This window comes from Rhinopithecus bieti, unplaced genomic scaffold (genome assembly GCF_001698545.2).
Source record: "Rhinopithecus bieti isolate Rb0 unplaced genomic scaffold, ASM169854v2 scaffold_65, whole genome shotgun sequence".
In the NCBI taxonomy this organism is placed as follows: Eukaryota; Metazoa; Chordata; class Mammalia; order Primates; family Cercopithecidae; genus Rhinopithecus; species Rhinopithecus bieti.
The window spans coordinates 5,843,638-5,854,779 of NW_016803344.1; the positions used below are offsets into that span (position 1 = coordinate 5,843,638).

The following is an 11,142-nucleotide window of genomic DNA, read 5'->3' on the forward strand; positions in this document are numbered from 1 at the left end:
CTTTTTGAAGAGAGGAAAACTTGCTCAAGCTGCATTTAGGAAGATTTGATAGGAAGATACAGGGTGGATTAAAAGATGGTGAGGGCCTAGAGATAAGAAGAAATCATTGCAGCAATGATGAGAACCTGATCTCAGGAGATGGAAATAGAAAAGAGAGGGTAGATGCTAGAGAAAGTTCCAAAGGTAGAAACAGGTAGAGAGCTTAATAGAAAATGAAGTGTAAGAGAGGGGTATCAGCAATAATTGTCATGTTATAGAACATGGAGCAATGGAGAAGTCAGGAAGTATAAAGAGTATGCATGGTTGTAGATGTTGGGGGAGGATGCTGAGCAGGTTAGAACCTGCTGAATTTAAGGTGACTGCCAGAAAACCAAGTAGAAAACCCCAGGGGAGCAGCTGTAGAGGTAACAGTGTATGAGTTAGAGTTAAGAGGAAACAGAAGAAGTTGAATCATCAGAGCAGTGACATTTGATGCTGTGAGAATGTGTGGTCTCAGGCAGAAATAGAATACAGAGAGGAGTAGAAGGCTAATGCCTAGAACCATCTGCATATAGGAATAAGACAGAAGGAAATACCCTAGGCCAGGCACAGCCTTAAGCCTGTAATCCCAGCACTTTTGGAGGCCGAGGTGGGTGGATCACTTGAGCTCAGGAGTTTGAGAACAGCTGGGGCGACGTGGTGAAACCCCATCTCTACTAAAAATACAAAAATTAGCTAGGTCTGGTGACGCACACTTGTAGCCCCAGGTACTCAGGAGGCTGCGGCAGGAGAATCGCTTGAACCCGGAAGGAGGCAGAGGTTGCAGTGAACTGAGATCGCGCCACTGCACTCCAGCCTGGCGACAGAGTGAGACTTCATCTTAAAGGAAAAGAAAAGATGCAGTTAGCCTGGAAACCAATTTAAAGGAGAGACCAGAGAATGAGAAGAAGAAAGAAATAGTATACTGTCTGAGAAGCAAGTAGAAGGAATTTTTTTCTTCAGTGCTGCAGAGAGGTCTCAGAAGGGTGACTTCTAGGAAAGTTTTTGTTAGAAGACAGAAGCAGTGAGATTGTAGTTTGGAGAATTTTAGAGGCTATCTAGTTTATTTTGTTTGTTTTAGTTTCAAATCTTTATTCTTTTCTACTTTTTAAATTGTTCTTAATTGACATAATTGTACATATTTAGGGGTACAGTTTTTATTTTGATACATGTATACAATATGTAATGATCAAGTTGTAATTAGCATACCCATCACCTCAAACATTTATCAATTCTTTCTGTTGCAAACATTCAAAACTCACTTTTCTAACTATTTATAAACATACAGGCCAGGCACAGTGGTTCACACCTGTAATCCCAGCACTTCGGGAGGCTGAGACAGGAGGAACACACAAGCCCAGGGGTTTGAGATAAGCCTGGGCAATATAGGGAGACCCTGTTTCTACAGAAAATTTAGAAATTAGCTGAGCATGGTGGTACACGCCTATAGTCCCTTCTATTCAGGAGGCTGAGGTGGGAAGATCACTTCAGCCTTGGAGGTGAAGGTTGCAGTGAGCCAAGGTCATGCCACTGCACTCCAGTCTCAGTGACAGAGTGAGACCCTATCTTAAAAATACATACACTGGGCATGGTGGCTCACGCATGTAATCCCAGCACGTTGGGAGCCCGAGGCAGGGGGATCACCTGAGGTCAGGAGTTCAAGACCAGCCTGGCCATTGTGGTAATACCCCTTCTCTACGAAAAACACACACAAAAAAAATATATAAATATATACACACACACACATATATATACACATACACACACACAATAAATTGTTGTTGATTATAGTCATTGTATAGTGCTGTAGAACACCAGAACTTATTCTTCCTGCCGATCTGTACTTGTGTATCTATTAACCAACCTTTGACTCTCCCCTCCTTCCTGCCACCCTTCCGTAGTAACCACTGTTCTACTTTGTACTTCTAATGAGATTGGCTTTTTTAGCTTTCACATGAGTGAGAGCATGTACTCTTTATCTTTTTGTGCTTGGCTTATGTCACTTATAATGTCCTCCATGTTCATCTCTGTTATCATAAATGACAGAATTTTGCTCTTTTAAATGGCTGAATAGTATTCCAGTTTGTTTATATACCACATTTTCTTTATCCATTTACCTGATGATGGACACATAAGTTGATTCCCTATCTTGGCTTGTGAATGGTGCTGCAGTAGACATGGGAGTGCAGATATCTCTTTGACATACTGATTTCCTTTTCTTTAGAGAATACCCCATAGTGGGATTGCTGGATCATATGGTTGTTGAGAGTCTGAGATGGGTAGACCTCTTAAGGCCAGGAGTTTGAGACCAGCCTGGCCAACATAGTGAAACCCTGTCTCTACTAAAAATACCAAAAAAAAAAGAAATTTTTTTTTTTTTTTTCAGCTGAGACTGGTGGTATGCGCCTGTAATCCCAGCTACCCGGGAAGCAGAGGTTGCACTGTAGCCTGGGTGACGGAGCAGTACTCTGTCTCAAAAAGTTAATAATAATAATAAGAATGTACATCCCCTCCAACAATATATAAGAGTTCCTCTTTTTCCACATCCTTGCCAGCATTTGTTATTTTTTAATCTATAGCAGTCTTTCTAACTGAGGAGAGATGACCTTTCATTGTGGTTTTGATTTGCATCTCTCTGATGATTAGTTATGTTTAACATTGTTATTTTGAGATTTAGCTCGTATCCCATGTTTTAATGCATTGTTTTTCTTCTTTTTTGCTGTTGAGTTCTTGTATATTCTGGATATTCTTTGTTGGATGAATAGTTTGCAGATACTTTCTCCCATTCTGCAGATTGTCTCTACGCTCTGTTGATTGTTTCCTTTGCTATGCCAAAGCTTTTTAGTTTCATATAACCGCATTTGTCTATTTTTTGTTTTTGTTGCCTGTGCTTTTCAGGTCCTCTTTATAAAATCTTTGCTCAGGCCGGGCACGGTGACTCATGCCTGTAATCCCAGCACTTTGGGAGGCCAAGACGGGTGGATCACCTGAGGTCGGGAGTTCAAGACCAGCCTGACCACGGAGAAACCCCGTCTCTACTAAAAATACAAAAATTAGCTGGGCATGGTGGCACATGCCTGTAATCCCAGCTACTTGGGAGGCTGAGGCAGGAGAATCGCTTGAACCTGGGAGGCTGAGGTTGTGGTGAGCTGAGATTGCCCCACTGCACTCTGCTATAAAATACTGAGTAGAGGCCGGGCATGATGGCACATGCCTGTAATCCCAACACTTTGGGAGGCCAAGGTGGGTGGATCACTTGAGGTCAGGAGTTCAAGACCAGCCTGACCAGCATGACAAAACCCCATCTGTACTAAAAATAAAAAAATTTGCTGGGTGTGGTAGTATACATCTGTAATCCCAGCTACTCTTAAGGCATGAGAATTGCTTGAACCCAGGAGGCAGAGGTTGCATTGAGCCGATTGTGCCACTGCCATCCAGCCTGGGTGACAGAGTGAGACTCTGTCTCAAAAAATAGAGAGAGAGAGAGTAGAGAGAACATGCAGAGTGAGTTAATTTTGTGTGTTGAACACCACAGAATAATTTTAACTTTTAACTGTCTTTTTTTATAATGTTTCCTGTATTACTGGACTTTTTACATAACTACTTGTGAAAATAATTCAGTGTTATTAAATACAAAAGCACTAACAATTTATATTAGGTATACTTAGTATACTCGGTTTAGTCAGGTGGGACATGAGAAAATTCTTTGTGTCTGACAGTGTCACACATTGCAGAACAGTTAGTGTTCCTGCCCCCTTCTAATTAAAATATCTAGTAGCACTACTAATCATTGAGACCAACAATAAATGCTTCCTAGGGAAAAGTAATGATCTTTTAGAAAACCAGTGTTTTTATGATCACTGTTCACAGCTATCTCCAGCAGCAGGTAAATGAGGGGCAGGAATTTTATGTTTATACTTGTATCTGTTTTTGTAAGGGTATGCCCTACAGGACCTGTGAGTTCACTAGGATGTTTACATTTCACAAAGTTTTGTCAATTCTGTATTTAAATCAAGTTTTATTGTAGTTTCCTTATTGTGTTTCAAACTACTAAAATTAAGCTTTTTCAATGTTCTTGTGTAAGCTTTTATTAATCATAACAATGTGTTATTCTGGCTAAAGAATGCTAGATGAAACTGCTTTTTTCTCCTCTGGGGTTTATATTAACAAACTAGTTGTCAAACTTACACTTACCAGATTCACCCGGAAGCTTGTTAAAGCACATATTGCTGAGCCTCACCCCTAGAGTTTCTTTCTGTTTATTGGTTGGTTTTGGGTTTTTTGAGGGTTTTTTTTGAGATAGGGTCTCATTCTGTCACCCAGGTGAGAGTGTAGTGGTGCGATCTTGACTTACTGCATCCTTGCTGCGCGGATTCAAGCAATTCTCTTGCCTCAGTCTCCTGAGTAGCTGGGATTACAGGCATGTGCCACCACACTTGGCTAGTTTTTGTATTTTTGGTAGAGATCAGGATTCACCATATTGGCCAGACTGATCTTGAACTCCTGACCTCAAGTGATCTGCCCGCCTTGGCCTCTCAAAGTACTGGGATTACAGGCATGAGCCACTACACCTAACCCAGAGTTTCTGAATTAGTAAGCTGATGTGTGGGGCCTGTGGATTTATGGTTCTAACAAGTTCCCTCATGATGCTGAGGCTTATTGGATTGGGGAACACAGTTTGAGATCCACTATACTAACAAAGTTTATGATTTCATTATGTTTTAGGAAGCAATGGACCACAGAAATTCTGCATTGAAAAGGTTGGGAAAGAAAATTGGCTACCCAGAAGTCATACCTGGTAAGTACAATCAAAAAGGATAGAGAAAACAGTTATCTGTAGCTATTTAAAGCCAGCCAGAAATTAAAAATGATATTTAGTAGATTTAGAGAGTAGCACCGCCATCATAGCAATCCAGTTTAAGAGCATTTTGTTCACCCCAATGTGATTCCTTAAAACTATTTGCAATCAATTCCTTTTTTCACATCTGAATTTTTTTTTTAATGTGGGATTTAGAGTTATTTTCATTTTTCTCTGAAGGCAGCAAAAGAAGTCAAACTTAGGAGACCTGCGTCTAACATCATGACCATAAATATTCTTATTTGAAATCTAATTACATTTCTAAAAATATAGAAAACTAAATCTAAGCCTAATCTCACAGCAAATATATTAATGTTTTGGAATTCAACCTAATGTCAACAATATTTGAACCTTGCTTTGTGGGATATATTTAGTGGTCACATATGGTCCTTACTGGATATCTGACCTCTTTACTGTTTTATTGTCTGTTCCTTTCTGTTTTTATACATAACGTTTTATACATACATGTAGTGTTCAAATAACAATTTTATTGATATATAATTTACATATTATAAGACTCACCTTCTTAAATTATGCAGTTCAGTTCAGTGGTTTGTTTTGTTGTTGTTGTTGTTGTTGTTGTTTGAGACGGGGTCTCACTTTGTAGACCAGGCTGGAGTGCAGTGGCTTGATCTCGGCTCACTGCAACCTCTGCTTCCCAGGTTCAAGCAATTCTTTTGCCTCAGCCTCCCAAGCAGCTGGGATTACAGCCACCCGCCACCACATCCAGCTAAGTTTTATATTTTTAGTAGAGAACAGGGTTTTACCATGTTGGTCAGGCCAATCTCAAACTCCTGACCTCAGGTGATCCACCCACCTCAGCCTTCCAAAGTGTTGGGATTACAGGCTCCAGAACATTTTTTTCACCCTCCCAAAAATCCATGTACCCATTAGCAGTCACTCCCCTTTTATCTGCTATGTAGCCCTTGGTAACCTCTAATCTACTTTCTGTCTCTATGAATTTTCCTATTCTGGGCATTTTATATAAAATGAATCATACAATAAATATATAACTTTCCTTTTTTTTTTTTTTTTTTGGAGACAGAGCCTCTCTCTGCCACCCAGGCTGGAGTGCAGTGGCGTGATCTCAGCTCACTGCAACCTCTGCCTCCCAAGTTCAAGCGATTCTCCTGCCTCAGCCTCCCAAGTATCTGGGACTATAGGCATGCACTACCACGCATGGCTTAATTTTTGTATTTTTAGTAGAGACAGGGTTTCACCATGTTTGCCAGGCTGGTCTTGAACTCCTGACCTCGTGATCCACCTGCCTTGACCTCCCAAAGTGCTGGGATTACAGGCATGAGCCACTGCCCCCAGCCAAATATACAACCTTTTGTGTGTAGCTTATTTTACTTAGCATGTTTTCAAGGTTTATCTATGGTCTAGCATATCCAATGTTTCATTCCTTTTTAAAATTGTGTTTAATATACATAACATAGAATTCACCATTTTTAAGTGTGTACAGTTCAGTGGCATTAAGCACATTCATATCATTATGCAGTCATCACCATCACCTATCTCCAAAAGTTGTTTCTTTTGTTGAGACATGTCTCACTCTGTCACCCAGGCTGGAGTGCAGTAGCTTAATCTCCACTCATGCAACCTCCACCTCCCAGGGTCAAATTATCCTTCCACCTTAGCCTCCCAAGTAGCTGGGACGACAGGCATGTGCTACCACACCTAGCCAACTTTTAAACTTTTTGTAGAGACAGAGTCTCACTTTGTTGCTCAGGCTGGTCTCAACCTCCTGAGCTCAAGCAATACTCCTGCCTTGGCCTCCCAAAGTGCTGGGATTACAGGCCATCGTACTAGACCTAAAACTTTTTTCAAATCTTGTAAAATTGAAATGGTACCTATTAAAGCAGGGGTCCCCAACTCCTGGTCCCCAGCCTGTTAGGAACTGGCTGCACAGCAGGAGGTAAGCGAAGGGTGAGTGAGCATTACCCGCTGAGCTTCACCACTTGTCAGATCAGCAGAGGCATTAGATTCTCATAGGAGGAATAACTCTATTGTGAACTGTGCATGTAAGGGATCTAGACTGCGCATTCCTTGTCAAATCAGTGACTTGAGGTGGAACAGTTTCATCCTGAAACCACCCTCCTCCCCACTCCCATCCATGGAAAAATTGTCTTCCGCAAAACCATTCCCTGGTGCCAAACAGGTTGGAGACTACTGCTTTAAACAATGACTCCCCATGACTCCCTTTCCCCAGGTCCTGGCAAACATCATTCTACTACTGTTTCTATGATTTTTGACTGTCTTTAGTACTTCATAAGTGTAGAATCATACCTAATTTGTCCTTTCATGACTGGCTTATTTCACTTAGAATAGTATCTGTAATTTTCTTTTTTTCTTTTTTCTTTTTGTTTTTGAGATGGAGTCTCGCTGTGTCACCCAGGCTGGAGTGCAGTGGCCGGATCTCAGCTCACTGCAAGCTCCGCCCCCAGGTCACACCATTCTCCTGCCTCAGCCTCCCGAGTAGCTGGGACTACACGCGCCCGCCACCTCGCCCAGCTAGTTTTTTGCATTTTTTAGTAGAGACGGGGTTTCACTGTGTTAGCAAGGATGGTCTCTATCTCCTGACCTCGTGATCCACCCGTCTCGGCCTCCCAAAGTGCTGGGATTACAGGCTTGAGCCACCGCGCCCGGCCAGTATCTGTAATTTTCATCCATGTTGTAGCATGTGTCAGCATTTCCTCCTTTTTAATGCTGAATAATATTTGATAGTCTGGATATACTACATTTTGTTTATACATTCATCTGTCCATGGACATTTAGATTATTTCCACCTTTTGGCTGTTTATGCTGCTATAAACATATGTATACTGTGGTAGAATATAGATATATCTGTCCATGGCCCTGCTTTCAATTGTTTTGGGTATATACTCAGAGGTGGAATTCCTTGATCATGTAATAATTCTATTTTTAATTTTTTGGGGGAATTTCATCATACTGTTTTCCATAGTGACTACACTGCATTATATTCCTACCAGTAGTGTAGAGGGGCTCAAATTTCTCCACATCCTCATATCCTTTTCGACTCTTGTTTTCTTCTGGGTTTTTTTTGTTGTTGTTGTTATTGTTTTTTGTTTGTTTGTTTGTTTTAAATAATAGCCATCCCAATAGGTGTGAAGTGGTATCTCATTGTGGTTTTTATTTGCATTTACCTAAGGATGTTGAGCATTTTTTTCATGTGCTTATTGGTCATTTGTATGTCTTTGGAGAAGTCTTTATCCTTTGCTCATTTTAAAATATTGTTGAGTTTTAAGTTTTTTATATATTTTGGATACCAGTCCTTTATCAGATATATAATTTACAAATATTTTTTCCCATTTTTGGGTTATTTCACTTTCTTAATGGTATCCTTTGAAGCACAATAGTATATTTTTGTGCTTCTGTAATAGTGTTATACTACACTACTCATTTGATTCTTTGCGTATTTCCTTTTCTAAAACTAATAATTCTTGCTTTTAGTTTTAATCGCCTGGACCTTCCACCATACAAGAGCTATGAGCAACTGAAGGAAAAGCTGTTGTTTGCCATAGAAGAAACAGAAGGATTTGGACAAGAGTAACTTCTGAGAACTTGCACCGTGAATGGGCAAGAACTTATTTGCAATGTTTGTCCTTCTCTGCCTGTTGCACATCTTGTAAAATTGGACTATCGCTCTTTAGAGAGTTATCTGAGTGTAAGTAAATTAATGTTCTCATTTAGATTTATCTCCCAGTGATTTCTACTCAACGTTTCCAGAAATCAGGTCTGCAAATGACTAGTCAAAACCTTGCTTAATATGAGATTTTAACACAACAATGAAATCTGCCTTGTCTGATTCCACTAGTTTGTTCCTTTAACAACAATTCTGTATATGTGTCAAAAGTCTCACTTGGGAGTAGTTTTTTTTTCTCTTAGAGATTCTGCAGATATGCAGGGAAGTCCTTTGGTAACTGCAATATACAAGATCTTCCTGTTAAACCTCTTGGTAAGAGGCATTTGTTAAAAGTGGAAGCTTAGCCCAGCTTCTGGGGATGTAAGCAAAATTCTGGCTTGTGTTGTCCCTCTCATTTTAGTGTGACTTGACTATTGTTTTTCCTTTCTGGAGCATGAATCCATACATCATTCCTGGAAGTGATGCAAGACTCTTGCATCTCTACAAAGTAGTTTTGTCAATTTGAATTCAGGGAAAAGTTCTTCATAGCCTACAAATGACTTCATTTGGAAGTTTGATTGTTTCAGTTACCTGGCAAATACTACACTTTACAATGTTAACACTGTGATTCCTTCATTGTTTTAAGAAGTTAACCTAGGGCCGGGCATGGTGGCTCATACCTGTAATCCTAGCACTTTGGGAGGCCGAGGCAGGGGGATCCCTTTAGCCCAGGAGTTCAAGACCAGCCTGGGCAATATAGGGAGACCCTGTCTCTTTCGGGGAAGGGTGGGGGGAGAAATAAATAAATAAAAGGAAAAAAAAAAGTTAACCTAGAATTAGAATTAATTTAACTGAATTCATCTAAGGATGTCATTGGTGATTTTTATATGTTCCTCTACATAATTGATGCTTTATAATTTTATCATAATCCAACAACTTCAGTTATATTTAATTGTTAAGGAGTTTAAGACTAGAAAGACTAGAGTGTTTTCTAGTCCAAATAGAGGTCAGTGAAACAGCTTTTGACATCAAGTTTTCATTTGAGAGGGAGAGCTGTGGTACTGGCTAAAAAGAAAGGAAGATAACATCCAGTAACCACAGGAATATATTCTCTGTGAATTAAAAGTCTTCAAAGTTATCATTTCTCTGACATATGTTGGAGTAGTCATTTCCATTCTTTACATTGTCATGAACTGGATTGATACCCCTCATCTGCAATATTCTTTTCGCCCCTAAAATTTTTAACAGGGTTTCCTTTTTTTCTCATGACTATTTAAGTTTAGATTGTTCCATTATTAACTGATTAATGCACTTTGAAGTTCTCTGGAATTATTTTAACTTGGCCTAGCTTTGACTGTCAAGATGGCTGTTATAAATTTGACTTCATTGGCAATGGAATAAAGCCTAAGCCAGCTTGAGTCCCTATCATAGCTGAACCCTGAGGACAGCCTCATAGCTCATGTATCAGGGACTTTTGCCACATTTCAGAGGCATAGCATGAACAAGTAATATTAAACCAAGAACAAGCAGCAGAACCCTGTTCCATATGGAAAAACAAAACAAAACAAAACAAAACTTTTTTGTCCTTAATGTTCTTCCTTTTACATCTTGGAACAACAATAAAAACATTTTTTTTTAAACTTGTCTATCTGTACTCCAGGACACTGCCATCATAAAGCAGAGACTTACACGAGTGAAAGGGTTGCCTCATCAAGAAACTCAGTGTAAATAGGGAGACTAGGCTCTCCCCAGCTCTATGGTTTTTTTATTTCATGTACCCCAGGAAATACTGTGTGGTTTCTAAAATCCCTGGTTGTTAAAAGTAGGGACTCTGCCTTTTTGTTGGTAGGGGGAAAAAAAAACGCTATTGCTTTGTCTTACAGAGCGAATGTCTGCCAACTGCCCATTCATTATATAAGTCTGAACTTGGTAATATATGGCTAATAAAGATTAAGCCCTCTATAAAGACTTCCTGTTGAGGTGAATTATCATACTGAAATGTAGTTACCTACAATATTTACTAGAGATTTATGAAATTAAATTAAGAGATAATGTAATAAAATAGATTTTTTTGGTTCTATATAATGCTTCATGATTCATTTAGGGACCTAGAAATATTGTGTGAAAATATATAAATATCACCCAAAAGGCTTTCTGCCCTATATTTTTAAAATACAGAATAGTTATATTTGAAATAGCCCTGGCCCTAGTTCTATAGGGCTTGGCTATTTAATATTTTTATGGAAGAAGTGTTTAGTTCTGGAAAAGGTAAATGCTTGTATATATTTTTGCAGCCTGGGATCTCCCTACTCCATTTTTTCCTTTAATTTAAGTGGCCACATGTATATGTCTTCCCTGCTGTGTTAGGAAAATGGGGGCTGGATATCCCAAGAATCAGAGGTTATATAAAAATATTGCAAATAGACAGAAGACATAAATATCTACCAAATGCTATCTTAAATTTTGGTCCAAACTGAACATATGGAAATAGATTTATTATAAGTATTTACTTAGAGCTTTTTCTTAAATCTGAACTAAATTGCTTTTAGAATTCTTTTTCTTTGTAAGCATTGTAAATGCTAATAAATCCTGTTAATTTTTTTTTTTTTTTTTTTTTTTT

The 11,142-nt window shown here is 39.2% G+C and overlaps 1 protein-coding gene across 7 annotated transcripts in view; it reads left to right on the forward strand.

Annotated features, from left to right (window-relative positions):
• Positions 1-10,166, forward strand: part of ITCH (itchy E3 ubiquitin protein ligase) — a 136,481-nt gene extending 126,315 nt beyond the window's left edge. For 4 of the 7 annotated variants that reach the window (XM_017878617.1, XM_017878625.1, XM_017878641.1 and 1 more), the window contains 2 exons: positions 4,744-4,816; positions 8,351-8,691. In XM_017878617.1, the coding sequence (XP_017734106.1) occupies positions 4,744-4,816; positions 8,351-8,450 (173 nt within the window). In that variant the 3' untranslated portion in view covers positions 8,451-8,691. Of the gene's footprint in view, positions 1-4,743; positions 4,817-8,350 lie in introns of all 7 variants that reach the window. The other 3 variants (XM_017878612.1, XM_017878645.1, XM_017878655.1) reach the window with 1 other exon arrangement.
• The last annotated feature ends 976 nt before the right edge of the window (positions 10,167-11,142 follow it).